Genomic DNA, 24,064 nt, shown 5'->3' on the forward strand with positions numbered 1-24,064 from the left:
GATATTAACCAGCTCTTAAAATTTATCAACAGGAAGCAGGTCAGGGGTCTTGTAACAGCAGGAAATGTGAGAAGTGTGCTGGGAGCTTTTACTTTGGAGATAGTAGCAGATTGTGAAATACACAGAAAGGTCTAGAAGGTTGCCTCAGGGTTGCCCTCAATATTTGGGAGTCGAATACTTTCTAATGGAATTCTTGCAGTTTTCGAAGAATACAAAAAGCTGCATAATCTGATTTCAAGTGTACATACCTTCTTTTATTCATTGTATGAATAGATTTTTAGAATCTAATGATACTTATTATTATTCTATCAATATTACCAGAGTTTTTCTTTTCATACATGTAATGTCCTTTGGAGAGAGCATGTTAAAAAAGCCTCTTTATGTTGCTAGGACAGGGTTTTATTTTTCCTATCCTTTCCCTTTTTAAAAACTAATCCGGGACTCCGTGAGATAGATCAGATACCCAGTTCATTATTGGTGGGACTAGGATATGAAACTGATTATCCCGGTGTTAAGGTCCAGTCTTTTACCACTGTGTTGAAAAAGGCCGTGCTTTTCTGGGCCAAAAGCAAACGGCAAGGAAAAATCTCCCACCCGTACCATCTGTGTGGAAAGCAATATTACCACTGAGGACATCTGTAGAGGCTTATGCCAGCTGCTCTGTAGATAAAACTCGGACTTGTAAATACTGCATCACATGCTGGCGGATGACGTCAGCTGTAGGATGTTTGCCTCTGGCTTCATTGTACTTCTTCTGAAAAGAGTTATTAAATGCTTCCTATCCTTTCTCTAAATACAGCTCCATGACAATACTTTGAAGAATCTTGAAGACAAACAGTCTTTGCTACTAAAATTTGCTATTATTTCCCCTTTATTCCAGGTTATTAGATGGAGCTGCCAGCTGGAAAAACCAGAGCGGACAACTTATACTGTGTTTTCTTTGCTATTTTCCTTTTCTAGGTTCAGCAGAAAACTAGAGAATAATCCCTTTTATTGACATTCCCACCATTTAAGCTCCAAGTCAAGGGTAAATAAAGAAATAAACACAAAAACATGCCCTTCCCATTCCTAAAGGAATGTCTCCTTCAGAGGTCATCTTTTACAATAGGCTTCCAGGTTCACTTAAATGATTTCTTACTGCCTCAATTAATTAGGTTTTATTTCACCTTATTTATTTAAGTGCTGTCTTTTTTTTTTTTTTTTTTTTTGCGGTACTTGGGCCTCTCACTGTTGTGGCCTCTCCCGTTGCGGAGCACAGGCTCTGGACGCGCAGGCTCAGCGGCCATGGCTCACGGGCCCAGCCGCCCCGCGGCATGTGGGATCTTCCCGGACCGGGGCACGAACCCGTGTCCCTTGCATCGGCAGGTGGACTCTCAGCCACTGCGCCACCAGCGAAGCCCTCAAACAATATTTTGAAGCAAGTTCTATTATTGTTTTTCAAGGAGGACATTGAGGCACAGAGAGATGTAGTTAAAAGTGCTGGAGTATTAACCTTGAGGATCCAGATAATGGGTCTTTTGATTTGCGAGTGGTGGGGATGTTCAGTGAGAGGCAGGAAGGAAGCTCGCCGCTCTTCTTTACTGGAGACACGCTGATATCGGCAGCCTGGCTATTCCTTCCACTTACGTGTAGCTCTGGTTGTTCATCTCTCCAGCAGAATTCTGCAGTCCAAAAAATGGTATTGTCTTACAGGCAGCAGATAGCAGCCTGTCTTCCTTCCAATTTGAAAATCCATATCTCTGTCCTCCCATCCTACTGGTCCAATAACATAATGCCTGGAAACCCAGCAAATTCACAGAAAGATCTGGCAAACGGTGAGTTTAAAAGATCACATTTATTCATTTATTAAAAACAGTATCAGTCAGCTAAAACTGCATCATCTCCCCAGTGACTTATAGATTTTTCTGTCGAGTTCACGGTCACTCTAAGTTAAAAAGAGAGAGAGAGGAAGAAAAAAAATGACAAATAGAAATGATTTTTCTTCAGCTTGTTTTCCACTCTTTAGGGTTTTGTCCTCTGTTGCTCTAAACCAATTTTATTCTCGGTAATTAATTTGAACAATGTCAAAGGAACATCTGGAAAATGTTGAGGAATATTACCAAGTGTAAATGCAAGATAGGTTTTGTGTCTCGGGTAGCTGGTTTCACAACCCTTGCACTGGTTTACTTCTGCGCTGACTCTTAAACTCATTGTTACAGGTTTTCCAATGACCTGTTGCAGGTATTACCATAATGGAGCAATCACTTCAAGCAAACTTTCTTTCAGGTAGAAGATCTTAACGCGTATTTCTCACAGATGAAATATTTCCAAGTGCTGCAGTCAGCGGAAGAAAGGCTGTTGTTTCTGAGGTATCCACAGACCTGGTTAGTTGATTGGGGTCCCTGTATTGGTGACCTGGAGACGCAAGTCAGTGTATCTGAGGTTAGGTGTTGGGCTTACGGGAATGTCCTCTGGGCAATAAAATGAGAGATGTACAGCTTTTCCTTTTGTTTTAATCTGTCACCCTCGCGGTAGTTTTGCCCTTCTTCTTCAATAACAGAACTATTTTCTCTCAATAAAGTATGTAAATATTACTTCAACAAGCAGCACTTTAAAAAAAAGAAAAGCTTGAATACAAAAGGATCGGCTCTAATTTGGAATCTCTTTTCTGATTCTTAATTCTCAAAATACAAAGGCACTGCTGACCAGCCTCCCTAGCTCTTTCTGAAAGCTTACTATGGAAGCTTTACTATGGAGTGCCCTTAGCACTCTAGCCTTTAAAAGACACAAAGGAAATGTACGTGATAATCACATAGTATTGTTCATTCAGACTCGAATTTTGATGTGAATGTGCTACGGTGTAATGGCAGTGGGGCTGAGACAGAGAAAATTTAGAAGTCATGTAGCCATTCTTAAATTATCTTGGCTTTGATTCCAATCAGAAGCCTGTGAAATTATCATGCTGGTTATGTCTTCTGGAGGAAATGTAAGATATAAAATAAAATGAACTTTTGATTTCCCCCCTGTGTCTAATTCTTCTTGGAATGTTTCCCTCAGAGACTTACAGATCAGGGGAAGGAGAGGAGCCGTCTTGCCAAAGCCAAGGTTGGCTGGACCCATCCTGAGACAGTCCCACCCAGTAATCATAGTTTCTTTTGATCTTCCTCAGGCTGCCAGTGATAAAGTCCTATAAGAAACAAGAACAGTGAACTGAGGATGGGGTGGGGGGTACTACCAGAAAAACCCCAATAAATGACTATGAAATATAAAGTGTGGTATTTTGTTTCCACAGAAATAATTAGAATTTGAGAGCTGGAAATAGAGAGAGAGAGAGAGGATTTTTAAAAGAAAAGATACCTTTTACCCTATTGCTAAATGATCAATGTGGTGTTAAGGACTATGGAAAAATTAGGCATCTGGTATCAAAATAGTTTTAACAGATTCAGAATTTGGCATATAGTATATGACTTTCCCAGGATATTTCAATGTGAGAAATAGTTTCGAAGATTCCAAAAGCAACTTAACTGTAGGCATATTTTGTGAGAAGAAATATTTCTAACTTTTGTCACTAAATTTGCACAGAAAAAATAATGTGAACCCATAATTGTAATAAGTTAGTCCAAGTTGCCTTGGTTTATTACATAACCTTAACAAATTGTTCTACTGTTACTCTTACAAAAAGGAATTTTGACTAGTTACTGAATACAGTAGGCACACATTTTTAATAAATTCAGAAATGTGTAACTATGTCTTCTACTTCGCACATAATTTACGGGTAGAATGATTTCAGGGAAACATCTTACTGTTTGCTCGTTAAGATGTTAGTAAACTAGATTTAAGGTCAATTAAACTTTTCATTTAGCAAATGCTTATTTTCATAAATCTCTCCATTTCATGACAACACCTCACTTTTTATACTTCTACTTTTCTTGATAATTACAAAATTGTTATAGCTTATTATACATCCCTACAGCATTGAAAATAAGACATTTAAAACATACATACACTTATAATGTATGCATATCTTGGAGTGGGTTACCATGTTACAAAACGGTATTTCTCTTACCCTTTCCCCTTTTTGATTAACCAAGGACATAGAACTAACATATTCTCCTTGATTTTTGAATAACCATCTCGTTTTTTGTTTCTCCAGTTAAAAGGAAACTAAGCCATGCTAATTCTTACTTTGTGTGTTAAACCTTTTTTTCAACAAATCTACCATTGTTATAGAGTATCAAGGAATTCTGTCTTATGAGAACCAGTCTTTTCTTTTAATGGGTAATATGGTATTTTCAGAATGATGTGAAACCATAAAACAGTGTTTACCATTTCTTCTTTGCTGTCTATTTGTAGAAGCTTAGATCCCTCCTTCAAACAATCCTCTCTACTGGTGCGCCAAACTGTCCAGCTTTCAAAGACACGGTAACAACTTTCTCCATTGCGAATCCAGTTGTCTGGACAAGGACTGCAGTTATGGGCTTCAAATATAAACATTTTATTAAAGTTATTGTAAAAATATTAGTAGCATATCTTCTCAAAAGAACCCTTGTGTCACTCCCGGTAAAGCTGGACTCTTTAACCCAATGGTTCATATGATGCAGTACTTGCCAATTTCAGCTGCTTTGAGGCTGAATACAGTAAGATTTATACAATTATTTCCAAGTGCAGTAGGTCTCTAAGAATTAGTTTAAGATAAAATTAATTTGAGAATATCTATTCCCAAATTGTTCCTCCTCTATAATAATTGATCTGATTATTCTATTTTTAGAAATCTTTCCTCCTTTTAACTTTACATCATTTATAATCTTCATTTGTTTGCTTATTGTTTCATGTCTTTTAATCTTATTGACCCAATTTAATTGGGAATGTACCAAGCATAATAATAAGTACATTCCCAATTAATTAGGTGAGTAACATAATAAACCTCAAGTTGATGTTTACATTCTGAGAGTTAAACATGAAAATTTTTCGCACAGAATGGAGAGAACAAACAATGCACCTTGAGGAATGGTTTTAAAATTTGTGGGTGAGGAAAAGTGAACAAAAACACAACTGACCAATATGTTTATTTTAGGACTTTGATATAACTAAGAAGTAAGCCACAGTGTTTAACCAGTTTTACAGAACCTGTGTTAAGAAAGAACGTATTCACAAAAGAAGGATGCTCCAATGTATAAAAGGGGAACCAAAGAGCAGGAATTTGACCAAGTGTTTCTGGCACAGTTTTATAGAGGGAAAGACACTGCCAGATCACTAGTCATTAGAGAAAAGCCTTCTACTTAAGGTCAAAAATGGTTCATTATCAGTTTCCATGGCACAGATGTCAAGTTATTTAAGGCTCTTCAATATCCTTTGTTTGAAATACACTCTAGTCAGTATCCTGAATATTGTTAAAGTCATAGCATAAGTAGTGTTGAAGTGACAGTTGAAAGGTGGACAACATGCTGGATTTGCAAGTCTCCAAAATGGATATCGTCACTGATTTAAGGTTGATGGCTCAGAGGTGGGCCTAACTCATGCTTTCAGTAATCCGCTATATTGAAAAACATTGATGTTTTTAAACATTTACTTGACAAAATTTCAATTAGAAGGAGCTATGGTAGGTTTTTGACCTCTCTTATTGACAATTACTAAGATGATATCCACTACAGGGAAGTTAATTCTCTAAATTTTATGTATTAGTATTATTAAACACTAGTTAAGTAACCGTAGAGTACTTGACACACTATTAACAAGTAGAAATAGACAGGTTTAAAATGCCTGTAAGGGATGAAAAAGATAAAACCAAAGTCACTTAATAGAATTTTTAAAAATGAGCTGAACCCTGCATTGTTATAATTTTTGTAAGTCCCTGATTTTCAAAATGAATCTTCTGCTTCAAGAGATATCTACATTTGAATCTAAAGCAAGATCTAAACTAAATAAATTGAGGCATTTGGAGCTCTACTTAAAGATACGCGTAAATTTGAATGATTGGATAAAACACAATATGTTGCTTTTTTTGTTGTTTAATCTTACCTACTAATCTCACACATTCCATTTTGACATTTGAGTGTATATTTTCCTTATCTGTATTTCGTGGAACCTCAGTATTTTCCACATACTATTGATATATATATATATATATGTATATATATGAGATTGAACTGAAGTGTAGATCAAAAGTATGTCTCTCCTATTATGAAATCCTGACTATAATTTGACAAAGAATAAAATGTATGTCACTGGTTTTTTGTTGTTATTGTTGTTGTTTTGAGGAATTGGTGTATCCATGTGTATCCACACAGTGGAAACTGATTTTGTATCAATTACCTGAACTGAAAGACTTCTGCATCAACATTTGGCAATATTTCATCTGCAGGCCATGGTTTCTCTTCCACTGTGTGAAATTGAGCAGTGCTCTGTCCTGTTGGATGAGTTTTTGTTGCTGCTTCCTTGCAGTAGTGGACACCTGGAACACTTCAAACAATAACAACCATTCCTGATAAAATACTGGCATATAACAAAGTAAACCTTCAACATAGACTAAAGAGAACTACACATTACTGATTATATTTGTGATTAAAACCTACAAAGAATGCACAGCAACAGGCTCTTTGCCATTCCTGTTTCCTTATTCACCCAATTCCAGTCTCCCAAAGGAGTCGGGTTTGCCAATTTCTTTTTTATTCTTCCAGAGATATTTTGAACTTTGCATGCAAATGGATATAAAATCTCCTCCTTCCCCTTTACACAAATGGTAACCATCTTTTTACATGGTTTTTCACTTTTTATTTTAACACTTAAAATATATTTTGGACATAATACTGTGTTAGTACATAAAGAGCTTTTTCATTCTTTTGTTATATAGCATTCTACTGTATGGATAGGTCATGATTTATTTTAATAAATCTCTATTTTAGACTATTTGTAATCTTTTGATATTACTGAAGTACTGTAATAAAGGACCTTAGTTATACATAATTTCACACATGTGTAAGTATATTTGTAAGATACGTTGATGGGTCAAAGTTTTGTGCATTTAAATTGTATTAGCTATTTCCAAATTACCTTCCATGTGTGCCGATGCAAACTGTATAGGAAAAACTCAGTTTTTCCTTCTATAAGCCTTTCTCCTGTGAATCATCTTGACTTTTCTGACACTTCTTGTCACCAAATGTATGGTTTCTCCACCACCACCCCCCTCGCCCTTCTCCACAACGCCAGCTCAGTGTCCTATAATTTAATTCAATCTGACACTATCTTCTTGGAGAAAGTAACAATCCCACAGGTCAAGGGCTCAGTCCCAAAGACTGCTCCCCCCTTCAGATACCAATGCAAGTAGTAGGTCCCCAGGTTTCCACAACTTCTGTTTGATTTGGCTACAAATTGGAGGTTCCCATGACTCCCTCCTGGGTTCAATTAATTTGCTAAGGCAGCTCACTGATAGGGAAATGAGTTATCAGTTTTTTAAAGGGTATGATAAAGGGTACAGATGAACACCCAGGTCAAGAGATACATTGGGAGAGGGCTGGGAGGGTCCTGAGCTCAAGAGCTTCTGTCTCCATGGAGTTGGATTTGGGTGTGTCACCCTCCCAGTGTGGATGTGTTTACGAACCTGGAAGTTCTCTGACTCCACACTATTGGGATGTTATGGAGGTTTCCTCACATAAGCATGATCAATTGTTTTTCTTTTTTATAAATTTATTTTATTTATTTATTTTTGGCTGCGTTGGGTCTTCGTTGCTGCGCATGGGCTTTCTCTAGTTGCGGCGAGCGGGGGCTTCTCTTCATTGCGGTGCGCAGGCTTCTCATTGCGGTGGCTTCTCTTGTTGCGGAGCGTAGGCTCTAGGCACGCAGGCTTCAGTAGTTGTGGCGTATGGGCTTCAGTAGTTGTGGCTCGGGGCTCTAGAGCTCAGGCTCAGTAGTTGTGGCACACGGGCTTAGTTGCTCCGCGGCATGTGGGATCTTCCCAGACCAGGGCTCGAACCCGTGTGCCCTGCATTGGCAGGCAGATTCTTAACCACTGCACCACCAGGGAAGTCCCATGCACGATCAATTGTTAATGCCATTTCCAGCTCCTCTCCCCTCTCTGGAGGATGGGGGGTGGAGCTGATAATTCCAAGCGTCTAATCATGGTGTGGTGACCAGCCCCCATACAGGAGTCCATCCACAGTCACCTCATCGGAACAAAAGATATTCCTAGTGTTCTTATCACTTAGGAATTTACAAGCGTTTCAGGAGCCCTGTGTCAGGGACCTGATCAAAGACAATTATTAGAACGAAAGATGTTCCTAGTGCTCTTGTCACAGCAGAGTAGAGGGGAGAGACACTAATGTATATCTTCTATTATCTCATACAAATGTTCTCTCAATTTCATTTGAATTTGCATGTATCTTTTTATGTTTGATGTTGAAACTCTTTTCACACATGTATAAATAACGGTCAGTTGTGTTTTCTTTTCAATGAAGTGTATAATTATATCCTTTGTAATTTTTTTCATTGGGTTTCTAGTCTTATATATGTGGTCCTTATTGTGCCGTGAGAATTCATTTGGGCTGGCCTGGAATCAGCATGAGCAGTGTTTTTAAAATTCCTACATGACACTGATCTCCGGACAAGGCATGAAACATTACAGATTAATAGTGTAGCTTTGTTATCATGGGTATGAGGATTTGGGGGGCCAGATTATACTATCTTGTCAGCATTGTTCATTGATGACATACGATTGACGATTTGTCCCTGGTTACAAAGAGACCCTGAGAAGGCTCTGCTGTTGAGGCTAGTTACCTCTCAGGAATATGTCAGGTGGTCAGCAAGACATAAATTCCCAAGCAAGACTTCATTTTGGGCTCCCAAGTACCAAGGTGTCTTGTGTACACATCGGTGCTTCCTGATCCAAGAGAGAAATTGTGTCGTGAAAGGACACTTACATGGAGAGGAAGAGTTGCCTGTTGGAACCTGGTCTTTCCACACACTTTTGTAATAAACATCCTTCCTTTTTTTTTTTATGCGGTACGCGGGCCTCTCACTCTTGTGACCTCTCCTGTTGCAGAGCACAGGCTCCGGACACGCAGGCTCAGCGGCCATGGCTCACAGGCCTAGCTGCTCCGCGACACGTGGGATCCTCCTGGACCGGGGCACGAACCCGTGTCCCCTGCATCGGCAGGCGGACTCTCAACCACTGTGCAACCAGGGAAGCCACACATCCTTCCTTTAATGCCTTCCCCTGCCCCTCCTCCACCTTCATCTCCACTTCCTCCTTCTTCTCCTTCTTCTGGCTTCTTGGTATCCCATAGTGTGAAGGTATCATTTTTTAATTAAGTCGTCCCTTACTGATAGGCAATTGCATTTTTTTCAGTCTTTTTTGTTTTTCTTCCTATTGCTACATGTGCAGGTTTATCAATAGGAAAACTTTCCAGAAGTGGGATTTCTAGATCAAAATTAATTCATTCAGTTTAAGATAACCCAGAGTTTGTTAAGAACATGATTGTCATGGTTGATCTTGACAGATTTCATAAACTAAACAGAGAAGAAAACAAAATTATGTGCCCATCAGAGAGCAAGATTTTTGAGGACATAAAAGTGTACAGTATGATTTTATCAACATCCTTAGTATGTACTATGTGCTTTTTGGCTATATAATAACTGAGATTGGAGACTATAGATTTATTTTTATGTATAAAACAAATTCTACATTCCATTCACTTGACAACATTGTTTCAAGATGTCACACCTTCAGTTATTTTGCTTTAAATTGAAACTGTTCTCTGTACTTCAAGTTTCTTTCATCTTTTTACCCTAAGTAGTTAATATTTATAAAATAACACTGAAACTTGTTATACAGAATGGATACCTGGACCATATCTTTTGATATTTGCAATGTCAGTTAAATATGTATTCTTGCAGTTAGAATGGAACTTGGCAATATTTCATTAAGAGTCCCCAGTTTTTACAGAAAAAACTGGATTATTATATGTTAATTGACTTATATGGTAGTTCTCTTCCAACTCTGCAAATCTGCTTCCAGTATATATGTTTGATAAACAGATATTTAATTGTCAATTTCTTTTAAAAATGGACTAGTATTTTATATATATATATAGTATATTATATATACTATTTATGTTTATTTTAATAAAGTACAGAGGGAAGATAAGGTGAGATAAGGGAAGTTCTGACATTTATGTTGGGCTGTGAAATTTTATTTGAGGAGATAGACAAGGTAACAATTACTTCTTGAGAGCCTAGAAATTATTAAAACATTCCTCTCTGAACCGCCAGGAAAATAAGATCATAGCTAACATGAACAAGGTCAAGTTTCCTGTACTTTGTGGAAGCAAACCTTGTACTCTTCTCTTCTTCATTTCAGAACTCCTAATTCTCCTTTGCCAGCTAATTCCTCCTAGACAGAAAAATAATTTGCCAAGATATACAAGAAATAAGAATTATCCAGACAAGAGCCTTCCTCTCAGTGCTAGCATGAGTGATAATAAAGGGTCTTAGTCCTGTTTCTGGAACCTGCAGTTCTGTAATTGTTACATTTTATAAAAAATTCATTTGCTAGATATAGAAACATGTCTCCAGTTTGGACTAAAACGAATAAAGAAATGTGGTTAAATATTGGCTCGAACAAAGTTCTCACATTTACCTTAAACATACTAACTGGTACCTCATCAAATATAAAGTGAAAGACATATTAAAATAATCGTATAAGTCAAATTTAGAACAAATGTATATTAGAAAAGGAAGAGCCTATACTGAAAACTTACAAATTGCAAGCTTTGGCATACTAACATGATTCATAAATTGAGTCATGATATAAGCAATTATTTGCATCATTTTCCCCAACAGACCTATGGTATTAGATTTGAGTTAAACAACATGCAATTGAACATTAAAAGTTATCATTAGCCTCCGAGTGCTTGAGAGTTATATCAAATAAATGTCCCATAACTTAAATAAGGAAGCCATTATCTTATATCATTTATGTCATTTAGATGTTTCTAATTAATTTGTCTATCCATTTATAAATTACGATGTTCCAGTTCCACGACATACGTACATATAATTGTATATAACACTACATGAAGTATGTAACCTATCTATAGATTACTTTGAAGATATCCTTTTGTACTTACACTTGACACCCAAGAAAATGGAGGTTGCTAATGAGCCTATGCAGAAGATACATAAAACCACCGTCACAAGACACCATGTTCCTAAACAAGGAATAGAGACAATGAAATTGAATTAGAGAAAGTAGAGGAAAGAGGTGGGTCAGGATAGGACTACACTGAGTAGACTAAGGAGTTAACATTAGACATTCCTTCTAGAGAATCACCGAGGCCTTGTAACTGTGTGTAACAAGAAAAGGTGAACTCAAACTCTTGGAAATGCAAGTCATAACTTGGAATACACTGGATTTGGAAAAATGCCAAATTGAACAGTTTTAATAGTATACTTCTCTTATCCTTATATAACACCACAAACTTAGTAACTAGTTAGGTGTATTCTCTTCCAACAATCTTTGAGAGATGATGGCAAGCCAGGCAGCAGGCTTTAGTTTTTGAGAGCAAAGAGGCTGTCTCCAATCTCATCTCCTGTCAGTGTCACTTGAGCATGATTGGTTCAAAGGTATTTCCCTTTAAACGTATGATTTTGGATGAGGACAATTTTTTAAGGTAATTTTGCAACTATTCAGGAAAGGAAAATGAATGTGTGATTTGCTATATTCTTAATGCTAGTTACAGAAAAATGTATAAAATTTATCGTCGGATAATGTCGTAGGCTGAATAACAGCTTTGCCCGAAATGCCTATGTCCTAATCTCTGGAACCAGTAAGTGTTACTTTACATGGAAAAGGAGATTTTAAAGGTATAATTAGGTTAAGGATCTTGGGATGGGGAGATTATCCTGTTTTACCTGGGCACTTATAAGTGAGATTTAGATTAGAGGGACAGACTGCCATATGATGGAGGAAGCAGAGAGACATTTGAAAATGTGCTACTGTCTTTTGAAGATGGAAACGGAGCCACAAGCTAAGGAAAGCAAGAAATGCAGCTCTAGAGACTGGAGAAGACAGGGCATGGGTTGCCCCCTAGAGCCTCTCTAGGGAAGGTAGCCCCATGACTCCTTGGTTTCAGCCCAGTGGAACCCGTTTTGGACTTCTGATCTCTAGAACTATAAGAAAATAAATTTCTGTTGTATTAAGCCCCTAAGTCTGTGGTAATATATTACCTAAACAATAGGAGACTAATACGAATATTAAATTATAAAGACAGAACTGATCCAGGCTGATGAGTGTTTGCCAGTTTTTTCAACCTACGTTTTCTCTTTTACTTCTTAGTATTTATCAGATAATGTGCAGGGTGTTTTTACGTGGGAACTAAAATTACACAAAATATATGATTTCACTTATTTTCCAAGTCCAGGAATTCTTTGTCTTTCCAGCGAGAGGAGAGAGAGAGAGAGAGAGAGAGAGAAAACCAATGTAATACATATTTGTCAAGTCCATTTCTCTTTTCCTTTTTACTTCTCCTCCATTTCATTTCATTTTTAATATTATGCATATTATAATGCTATTGCATATTATGCAATATTATGCATCATATTACGCATATTATACTACTCTTAAGTGGGTTATCTCAGATTAGAAAAATCACCTTGGGCTCCTCATAGAACAGGAAAAAAGAAAACCCATAAACCACAAGGTCTTGGTCTAAATAAGTAGAACTGGTTACCTGAATTTTTGGTGGAAGACAGATGTTTCTGGTAAGGGTTTGGTGTTGGATTATCCCACTGAAGAGAGGTGTATCTTTCTTCCTCCTGCATGTCTGAGGTGCTTTGATAGGTAAGGGTCCACATGAGAAGCTGAGACAAATAACTCCTTTTGTAGTCAGGAGCAGATTAATGGAAGAACTGAAATTAGCTACCTTTTCACACCAGTGGGGAAATATGTTTGAGTTTAAGGAATAGAATAGATGCATCTTCATCCAGAAAGTAGAAGTTTAAGCCAAAGCATAACTTGGTAAAGAAGGAAGTGAGAAAGAAACTGAACTCAAAATGGCCAATAATAGAATAGGTTATTGCTCTGGTTTCTACAATGTAGCAGATGTTGAAGGTGATAGCACTGGATTACTGTTAAAATGAAAAGGCCAGAAGTGCATAGAATGAGCTTACATTTGGTTTAGGATGTGAAGTGTGGGAATGACCCTGATGGCAAAGATACGAGGATAGCTCACATTGGGCCAACCAGCGTGGAAGGAGTTGTAGATCACTGTACATCCTTAAACAAGAAAACTGGGAAGGATTTCATCCCTCAAATTAATTTACACACTGTGTTATTTGGGGTGATGCAGTTGCTGTGACAAGGAAACCTCAAAATATCAGTCATTTAACACAAAGTTTATTTCTCGCTCACGTAACATTTTAGCTCCAGTAATACTGGTTAGTGGGCAGTTTTCCTCCAAATGCAACCCCGCTCCTTCTATTTTGTGGGTGGTTGGAATGTCATACTTCTAGCCAATGGAAAGAAAAGGAGAAGATGGCATATCCACATCTGCTTCTTAAAAGCCGTAACCTTGAATTATCATGTATGACATTCACATCCACTAATAGTGCCCTGTTTGGATCTGCAGTTTGGTCCTGATAAGCCTAATTTTTGCCTGGCTAGCAAACTTTCTATAATAATTTCACTCTAGAAGGGAAGCATGAATTATCTAGTGGATGGAGGGCTGTTTCTGCCACATCCTGTGACTACAGCATTGGTATTGAGAAATTTGATACTTTAATCATCATTCATATATTGGCCATTTGTCCTTACGGCCAAAAGTAGTGTCTCAGTAATTTACAGTCTGCAGATCCCAACAATCTGCAAAATTCTTTTTGGTCGCAGTGTCTCACTGGATCAACCATTGATCCCTGTAACAGAAGAAAACAAACGGCGCACTCAAGGGGGCATCTGAGGGCATTTAACAAAGACGGTTTTATAAAGATTGGGGAAGGATTAAGGAAACCAGAAAGGGGTTGTGAAATATGCATTGGGGAATGATGATCACACCCAGGCCTGAAGGGTTAAGGGGAGGGTAATTATTGGAACTTTGTGACCTATCTGAAAGGGCCATGGCCTAAGATACAGAACATGAAGTCTTTGCCAAACCAGGGTGTGGTAGGCGACAGCCAGTGGCATAAACGCCCGGACCGTTCTCCCCTTTCACCCCCCTGATCACTGCTAGTACCTCCCAACAGAGGAATTAACTGGAAGCCAGAGGCCAAGTTTGCCCAGATATTGCTGTACCTTGGAGTTCTGCCTCCCAAGACATAGGATGGGGCCAAGAGGATCTCAAGAGGCAAATGGAGAAGATCCAGCAAATTCTCCAAATATGTCATAGGATTTTTAAGTGACCTGAGATTCTGACAGAGAAAATAATGTGACTTAACTCCCTATCGCCTTTACATTGAAATGATTTCTATCGAGGTGAAGAAGAGGAAGAAACAACAAGCACAACAAATATGCATTAAGAGCAACGTCAGGAAGAATGCAGGAACCGAAATTCAGTGGTTGCCATTAATTTCCAGGGGCTCTCAAATTTTATCAGCACTAAATATAATGCTCAGAAAGGTCTAGGTCTCCCCAGTATAGTATGCTCTCTGATAAATTTCTTTGGGGGAAACATTGGGCTCTCCCAACCAGAGATTAGTATGTTACTTGTATGCTGTTTAATGTTTTTAATCATACTATCTTATTTATTGTTCATTATAGCACCGTTTCAAAGGCCTTTTACATGAATTATTTTGAATCTCAAAATAGCTCTGTGACATAGTTACTATTATTAGTATGTTGTAACAAAATTGCAAATTGAGGCATGGAGAAGTCAAACTATTTTCCCAAGTTCACTTCCCTGTGCTACTAAAGTCTATGCTATTCTGATTTTATGTATAAGATGCTTTTGATATGAGTATCAGAAAAAAAGAATCTTTGTAGGTACAGTTTGATTGGTTTACATTTTTTAATTGCACTTTTGCCATCCACTACAATATTATTCTTTAAAATTCAGTCATGAATAGTGATATAAAATGTATGCTTTTCCATTTGGGGGAGATAAAACACTAAATTTCAGAGCTATGGCTGAATTTTGGACAGTCTTCTGAATTATTAGTTCCAATTTGGTTTCTCTAAATAAACAAGTAAAAACAGGAAAATAATGGCATTATACCCCCAAAGCCAAGATCTCAACACATTTGAAGTGGAAGCAGAATCTATATACTATTTCTATTATTTTTCCTCAGTGCCCCCTCTTGCCACCCCTCCCCTGCCAAATCTGCTTGTTTATTGATAGTCTAAAACAAAATAGATTCAAGTGACTTTGGGTGTCAGTGCACAAAGCTATAAAAGTTATACATATTCATTGAGTATTAATTATATGCTTGGTACTCTGCTCAATGCCTTACATAATTATATCAAATAATCCTCACAATTACTTTATGAGTAAGGTAATAATATTAAACCCATTTCATAGATGAAGAAACTGAGTTTTAAAGAGACTAACCAATTTACCAAAAGCCAGATAAGGAGTAAGTTCCAAAGTAACACTTCTCGAAATGTATTAAAGGATACTTGTATCAGAAGCAAGTCAGGGTGCTTATTAAAAACATAGGACTCTGTCTTCTCAGCCTTCCCACTGAGTACCGTAAGTATTTGTGTTTGAACATCTGCATGTTTTTTGGGGGGGTTTTTTTGTGGGTTTTTTTTTTTTGCGGTACGCGGGCCTCTCACTGTTGTGGCCTCTCCCGTTGCAGAGCACAGGCTCCGGACGCGCAGGCTCGGCGGCCATGGCTCACGGGCCCAGCCGCTCCGCGGCATGTGGGATCTTCCCGGATCGGGGCACGAACCTGTGTCCCCTGCATCGGCAGGCGAACTCTCAACCACTGCGCCACCAGGGAAGCCCCTGAACATCTGCATGTTTTAACAAGCACCTCAGTTGAGATGTTTGAGAATCATGTTCATAAATTTTATTGCCACGAATTTAAGGAGAAAGAGTACCTTCGGGGAAGCTGTGAAAAGAAATGAAATTTTTGCCTATTATCCTGTTAAAGGGTGCCTCTCCACATATCTATAAATACTGCATGAGTTACTCAGCAAAAGCCAAACACAGAGCTGTCAGGAAAAGAACTATATAAAGCATTTTTGCTTGCTGTTCCACTAGCCTGTGCAACTTGTTAAAAAGCATTTACTCATTTTCAAACCCCATCAGTTTTCTTGCAAAGTTTATTTTCCTTCTCTTGGACAGAAAATTACTGCTCTTGAGTCTGACCATAGGGGGGCTTGGAATAGAAATTATATCTGTATAGTGTTTTACTGATTGCTGTGCTTCCTAATGAACTGTCTCACACAAAGAGAAGCAAATATTTTTCTGTTTCCTATGAACCAGGAGCTGTGCTTGCTGGCATAGAATAGAAAATAAGAAAGTCATGGGGTTTGCTTTCATGGAGTTTCTGATATAATTAATACTTTGAAGTTTTTATTTTAGGTTGTGGAACTGTGAGGTATATAAGACAGGTGTTATCCTATTTTAAATACTAGAAAATGGAAGTTAAGAGGCAACATGATTGAGCCATGGTTGTACTTGAGTGATCATGCCATCGAAATTATTCTAGTGACTCCAAGTTTAGTATACTTTCCACTACTTTATGCTGTCTTTCAAACTTAGATATTTTGCATAGTCTCAGACTTAGATATTTTACACAGCTTAAGTCATTTAAGCGCTAACCTTTCTTGTTTCAATGTAAAATGTATATGTTTATGTCTGAAGATGCAGTGAATCGTAGCATGTTGAGATAATTAGGAATGGAAGACAAGAAGAATGAAAATTAATGGAAATTAATTAATGGAACCATTGGGAAATAATCAGCTCATAGACTGGTTTCTGGATGTATAAAGAAGGCACTAAGTTATTCCTCAGTATAAAGGGTTATATAAAGAAGGAACTAAGTGGTGTTGGTAGGAAAGATAATGTAAAGATCACTCTAAGGGGAATAAGGGGAAAATAAGCAATTCTATGGCTAGTGATTCCTTCATCCAGATCTCTTATTGTACCATCGAGCACTTGTCTGTGACGTGCTGTGCATGTCTTTGCATTAAAGTAGTTGGTCCACCTTTGCCATGCCTGCCTTCCTTTCACACATTAAATAATGTTTGTTCTCACAGAAAGTAGGGTGAATTTTCCCATTATGAAAATAAGCACAATTCATATTTTCTGTTGCAGTTCCGGAAAGCTTGAACCTGTGAATGGAAAAGGTAGAATGAGTTCCTTTGAAAGCTAAATAAACAATCAACAATCAAACTCTGTGTATAGTATTTTGTTGCATAAAGTGGAGATAAGAAGTACGAGGCAAAAAATTAAAAAGCAACATTCAGATCATTGAGAAACTTCCAATCTGCTTGGGAGTATAAAGTATGTACATTTGAATAGCTCAGGAGCAATTTAATATGGCATAAGATTAAGCAGACGTGAACAGTAGGTACAGTAGGAGCCCAGAGGAAAAGATGGATGGGTATCTGAAATAATGAGAAAGGCTTTACCTTTTCCTCTTTTCACGGAAGATCATACTTTAGTTCTGCCTTGAAGGAAGGGTAGGATTTAGATAAACAGAGAGGAGCCCTGTAGGACAAGTAGCTGCACAGGTTGGAAATGAGCTCAAGGAAAAATAAGTTGATTAAAAATTTTTGAAATGAGGATTTATGTTATAGGGCAGCTGGATCCAAGACTGTATTGTAATTGCTTGTTATATTTCCTGCTACAGTGCTATGACAAGAGGACAAAGAATGTATATTTATTCATTCATTTGCAAATATCTATGGGATATCTACTATGAGCCAAAGTTGTTTTATGTGCTGATGATAGAGTGGTAAACAAAGACAAGGTCCTTTCTACTGGGGAACTTACATTATAATGAGAGAAAGTTGGTAAGAAGCCAACAAATAAGTAGAAAATTTCATAGAGTGTTAAGAGTCATGATGAAACAGACAGTGTGATATGATAGACTCAAGTGCATGTGGTGGAGGGAGGCTAGGTTAGTTTGGGTAATTAAAGCTGGTCTCATTGAGGAAGTGATGATTAAACAGACGTGAGTGACAAGGAGGAGTCCTTCATAGAGTTCTGGAGGCAGAGCTTTCTAGAAGGGAAGAGCAAGTGCAAAAAACCCAAGACCTCAAATCATGTTTGATTCATTGAAAGAACAGAGGGATCACCAGCGTGCCTGCACTATTGTGAATGAGGCAACAAATGATAAGAATAAAACCCAGGCCTATGAAGAAGCTTGCTTGTACTCATAATATTCTTGACTCCTACCCATAGTAAATTCTTAATAAATACCTGTTGAATAAATTAATTAGAACTTTAAGTAATGATCAGATTGTATAAATTTTTAGTTATAAGTTTAAATTTTAACTGGAGAGACATTGCACAAGATTAACAAAAGGTGATTAGAGATTGGAAAACCATATTAAGTAAGGCAATGTAATTGGTCCCTTTGCCTGGATTGTCTGTAGAAGGCTACAGACAAATGGCACGAGCTCAAACTGGGACCGATTCTCGTCTGGTTCTTTCTAGCTGAGGTCTGGGGCCCCCTTTTGACATGAACATTAGAATCACCTTGTGACTGATAATGTGCCTGATTCTTGGATACCCCTAAGGTAACAGATGAGGTAAAATGATACTGAAAAGTCAAAAGAAGCCTCAAAGTAATCACTTTCAACCATAAAATAATGAGGATGATAATTTTGTTCTGAAAATATGTGAAGAGAATCAGATCAAGCTAACAAAACAAAATAAAACAAAACTACATACATAAAATGTTCCAGTGGTGAAGTTAAGGGTAGAAATGAATGGGAAAAAAGTATCAGGAATAGAGGTGGATTGCGACTTAGATAAAAAGCAGAGGAATGGGAGAGTAGGAAAGTAGAATCTTATTACAAGTGCTCTCTTGTTAGGATTATGGTGTAAGTGACTCAGCCAATGCTTATGTAACACACAGTAAAACACAGAGCCACCTCCCAACTTTTAAGTAACCTGTACTCAAGAGGGTAGAAGACCTCAGGACTCAAAATTCCTGGTTGTGCCTTGTATTCTGAGCATCCAATAACTTACAAATTTTTGGAGGGAACTGAGCCGTCTTCCCACATCCAGACGTCACTGGGTTTCTGGCGGGACAATCCAACCCAACGAATTAATCCAGTCCTGCTACTGATGTATTGCTATTGCAAACACAAGTAAATGTAATGGTCAGAGTGTTTCTACAGTTCTTGTAACGGCATAAAGGCAAAGCTTCATGATAAGACGCTGGACATAAAAAGTGGATTATATGTCAATATTAATACTAATTAATTAGATTTGATATTTAGAATTGTTCCAAGTTCACTTGTTTTTGCATAAAAATACTTGCAGGATACAGGGAAAACTGTAAGCAAGATAGATAATATTCTAATATCCCTATGTGTTTATCTTCCATCAATTGAAGGTTAGAATCCCAAATAAAGTATCAAATATGGCTCTTAAATGAAATAAGTGGTAAACAGCTAGAGAAGGAAAACGAAAAGAAATACATTGTTGATGAAACTTTATATTCCCTAGAATTAAGCTCTACTCGCTTTGGTTTCATTGCTTAGCTTGCCTACAGAATCTTGCATACAGGAATATTCATTTATTTTAGTTGACTGCGTAAAAGAGAGTTATACAATGTCTTTCTCAAAGGGATTTACAAATGACGTGCATCTACTTTTTCCTACTTTGAAATTATCACTATTTACTATACTATATACTATACTTGTTTATTTTGTTCTTTGCTTATTGCTCCAACTGGAATAAAGTTCCATGAATTTAGGAATTTTTGTAGGTTTTATTAACGCATAGGTTCAGGTCCTGGAATAGTTCCAGCACATATCTGTTGAATTAATGGATGAATAAATCAGTCAATCAATCTATCTATGGGTAACAGAATTAAAAAGAGGTCAAATGTTCACGTACTCGCACACCTCCCGGAAAAAACAAGTGAGGACACATTCTTGGCAAATAAAAAATGACTTGAGCATCTTGGCAGACATGTGAGACACAAAATGGCATTCCATAAGAGATGTTCTTAAAGCTTGATCTACCTGTCACCTTTCTGTTAATTTATGGGTTTTTTTTTTAAAGTACATCCATATTGTATATTTCACTATAGGACCTGACAGATACAGTCTACCTGAAATTTAACTGTTTTTTATTTCTCAAAAATTACATTACTTCCTCTTTTAGTTGTTCATCTCCAACCTGATATCAGCCTAGAGTAATAAGATTCAAGACTTGTTTAGTCTCCAATTAATCTCTTTGTAATAGAATTGAGATTTCAAAGCAGGTACTCTCTTATTTTGCCTGATTTGAAAGAAGTTAATTTATCTGAATATCTTCTCTATGAGTCTGAGCCACACAAAAAGTATATGGTACAGCAAGTTAGAATAACAGGACACCCAAATGAGCGTGAACATCTCTGGGCTGATTTCCTCATGTCCGGTCCACTACTGGTTACTTCAGCTCTCAGTAAGGTACAAGTCAATTTTGCTGATTACCTATAGCAGTTCTGTAGAAAATGGCTTGCCTGAATATTTGAATTCTATTGAATTTCTGTCTGCATAGAGCCTGAATCCTGATCTTCTATTCCAATTTATATTTGCATTTATTTTAATATGCAAAAATGTGAATAATTACTATATTAGAAATTGTAGGATAAGTACAATAAATAATTTCTGCCTTTTAAAAAATATATGTTTTGACAAACTCTTATTGGGTAGAAGGGAGACTCCAAAGCTTGGTTCCTGGCTTGCCTCAGGATTTATGAAAAAGCAAAGCTACATTCAATAATATAGAGAGAGTGCAGTAGTGGATGTGAATGTACATTGCTTGAAAAGAGAGCTTTTGTTAGAAGCTGTCAAAAAGGGAAATATAGAAGAGGAGACATGTTTAATAAAAAATTTTCAACTGAAATCCTGTGTGTTGTGCAAATAAGATTGTGCCCCAAACTACATCTGGGAGGGCCTATGGAAAGATAGAGTTTGCCTCATGGTTCGTTCAAAGTGTCAACAATTTAGCAAAAACTGAGAAGGCATGTAATGTTGGGATAACACTGATATTTATATTTTCCAATCATATTGAGTTTCTTTATCCTTTCAGATCCTGTTTTGAATTAATAAACAGAGTTAAGGAAGCCAAGAAATTATCTTAACTCTTGTTGCAGAGGTAAGACCAGAACTCAAAGTTTCATTCGTTCTATTTCAGCACTTTCTACTCTCAAATGTAATTTTTACTGAGCTTAATAAGGTTCTGAGATTAGCACAAACTGCAAGACATAAAAATGTAAAAAAAAAAAAAGGCAAGTGTTTCATTTGAGATTTCTCTCCTTATGACTCCAAAATATTTGACATAGAAATATTCTTACCAGCGTGTCCTCCCTGGTGATCTTCAGAAGAGTAGCATTTACATCAGCACAATACTTCTTACTGTCTTTCCATGTCAAGTTGTGCCTGAAGAATCCATAGCAACTGTCTCCATAATATCTCCAGTTTATGTCACATGGGCTGCATTTATGGCCTTAAGGAGAATCCAAGCATAGGATCCCTTTCATTCTGAAAGGATGGGCTTACTTTTTCCTCATATTCAATGTTTCCTGAAGATCTCAAGATTCCTGACAGATAGCATCACAAAAATACTCCAGAGTTAGGGGAGATGAAGAGACTAGCAAATCATACTTACTTCCCTTTTGTCCTGATTGTTGTAGTAAATCTTGGCAGAACTTCCTTGCTAATTGTTTCAGAGTTCCTGAGAGATGTTCGTTCTCAGCTTGTAGGTACTTTTGCTGCGTGACAGCTAGATGTAAAAATTAGATCATAATTTGTAATTAGGATAATAAGGAGTGATGCAAAAAAAAAAAAAGTCCTCTCAATGAACTTTACGTTCAGCAGAGTTGTCAATCTGTGAAGTGTTTACTAGATACATTATGAGTAAAAGAGTGCTGAAAGGGGATCAGGGTAAAGGGGTTATAAAGAAAACATTGTGCCAGGCAGAATGACAACCGAGAGTTCTCCAAAACAATAGGTGAACTATTTGAAGGAGATGACCACAAGTGAGAACATGCCGTAATCAAATCGCATGCCCAAAGCAGCTGTTTTGCCCTTTCCTTGAACACAGATTTCTAAGCACATTTCACAGAGGTGAATGACCTCTGCTATTATGTTTTCTATGTAATGCCAGAATATCCATTCACTTAAAAAATACATATTGAGGGCTTCCCTGGTGGCGCCGTGGTTGAGAGTCCGCCTGCCGATGCAGGGGACGCGGGTTCGTGCCCCGGGCCGGGAAGATTCCCACATGCCGCGGAGCGGCTGGGCCCGTGAGCCATGGCCGCTGAGCCTGCGCGTCCGGAGCCTGTGCTCCGCAGCGGGAGGGGCCACAGCGGTGAGAGCCCCGCGTACCGCAAACTGAAAAAAAAAAAAAACATATTGAGGACTTCCCTGGTGGTCCACTGGTTAAGACTCCGTGATCACACTTCAGGGGGCACGGGTTCGATCCCTGGTTTGGGAACTAAGATCCTACATGCCCTGTGGCGTGGCAAAAACCAAACCAAAACAAAACAAAAAAGTATTGATTTGTTGTGCTCGAAGTACTGTGATATTCAGGTAAATCAAAGTAGTGGATGAAAAGTTCTAAAATATCTTATGAAAAAATAAACAAGTATCTGAACAAGCAACAATTACACAAATGATAATGTGACGTTGGAGGGCTTTTAGATGTATAGGAAGAAAAAATATTTATCAATTAGGTGGGATATGAATTGTCTCAGTGGAAGTAAATACATTCATCTTAAAAAATGGGAAGGAGGACATTTTAGGAAGCGGGGACAGAATCAGCAAAATCTCAGGCAGGGGGACATAGGATTTATTTGTGAAACAGAAAACTCCACGTTGGCTGGATTTTAAGATGCACAGAATAGGGAGGAAAAAAAGAAAGTTTCAAAAAGTAGTGTGGATCTATACTGAGGAAGATCTTAAAGACCAGCTTAAAATTCTTAAACAATCATTTTTAATTAATTTTAAAAACCTAAAAGGAATTTTAATCAAAAGGTAGAGTTCAGAGCTCTCCTTTATCGAGAATATCCTGGCAGCTATGTATAGGATAATTGCAGTAGCGACGAATAGATAGTGACGGTTAAGCTTCACGGCATACACCAGGACACTTACGTATTGCCTTCCTCAGATCAAGTCATTGGCACTAAGTCAATACTTACACATAATCCCCAGAGCCACCAGCCCAGCAGCTATCCCCATGCTCAAGATCAGCAGAATCAAAGCCATCACACGCCACAAAGAGGAGGAAGCAGGGTCACCTGTGGACATACAATAAAGATGTTAGGCGGCAGGCAGTATGGCATCGTTTTGGGGGACAGCTTCACCCCCATCCCCTGCCCTCTCAGGATTATCCAAGTGATATAAACAGCTTCTCAGGCCCATCTTGCCTTTGCTCCCTTGGTAATCACCAGCAGTAAACACAACCCACTCCATCCCCACTCCCACCGGACTTCTCTCTGAGTCAAAATGTAACTAGCAGCTAAGGTCTTCTGTGTTTGTGTTTGTCTTTGTTTTATTTTGTGCTCACTCCTCTAAATAATGGTGTTTATAAGCCACAACTGTGGAATCACACCCACTTGCTGACATCTTAGAAAGTGGAGTTTTCAAACATTTTCTCCTCTTATCCCTTAGATTTCTATTCCCTCCAGCATTTAAACCTATAAGCCTTAATGTAATGTGCCCTGCTTGTATCATTTGTTGTTTATATTCTAAATAACATATGTAGCCCATGTACATACCACTCAAATGATGTAGGGAAAGAAGGTCATTCAGGAAAATAAAACAACACTACGTATGCTATCACTAGTAGAAAAAAGGAAACTAGGGTGGATCCCTTTCAACAGTTAATTTCCAAATTGCTGCCTCTTGGGCATTCTTACCTGAAGTGAGAGCTGGTTTTTGAGTTTTAATATTTAAGGTGACGTATCCATCTTCATCCTGCATGGC

The 24,064-nt window shown here is 37.8% G+C and overlaps 2 protein-coding genes across 3 annotated transcripts; both read right to left on the reverse strand.

The window, feature by feature from the left end:
* Positions 1 to 2,261: 2,261 nt before the first annotated feature.
* Positions 2,262 to 12,792, reverse strand: LOC115840969 (C-type lectin domain family 9 member A). Its single transcript, XM_070046551.1, has 4 exons — positions 12,702 to 12,792; positions 4,306 to 4,457; positions 3,045 to 3,166; positions 2,262 to 2,394 (listed from the first exon to the last, which is right to left on the reverse strand). The coding sequence occupies exons 1-4, from the start codon at positions 12,790 to 12,792 to the stop codon at positions 2,262 to 2,264; spliced, it is 498 nt and encodes a 165-aa protein (XP_069902652.1).
* Positions 12,735 to 24,064, reverse strand: CLEC1B (C-type lectin domain family 1 member B). 2 transcript variants are annotated; one of them, XM_070046481.1, is made up of 7 exons: positions 23,998 to 24,064; positions 23,278 to 23,376; positions 21,747 to 21,860; positions 21,433 to 21,584; positions 19,110 to 19,216; positions 17,057 to 17,242; positions 12,735 to 12,831 (listed from the first exon to the last, which is right to left on the reverse strand). In XM_070046481.1, exons 1-6 carry the CDS (start codon positions 24,059 to 24,061, stop codon positions 17,098 to 17,100), a joined length of 681 nt encoding a protein of 226 aa, XP_069902582.1. In that variant the 5' UTR covers positions 24,062 to 24,064; the 3' UTR covers positions 12,735 to 12,831; positions 17,057 to 17,097. The 2 variants fall into 2 exon arrangements, with proteins under 2 accessions (XP_069902582.1, XP_030690341.1); XM_030834481.3 differs by lacking the exon at positions 12,735 to 12,831 and having other exon boundaries at positions 15,025 to 17,242.

This window comes from Globicephala melas, chromosome 10, assembly GCF_963455315.2.
Source record: "Globicephala melas chromosome 10, mGloMel1.2, whole genome shotgun sequence".
In the NCBI taxonomy this organism is placed as follows: domain Eukaryota; kingdom Metazoa; phylum Chordata; class Mammalia; order Artiodactyla; family Delphinidae; genus Globicephala; species Globicephala melas.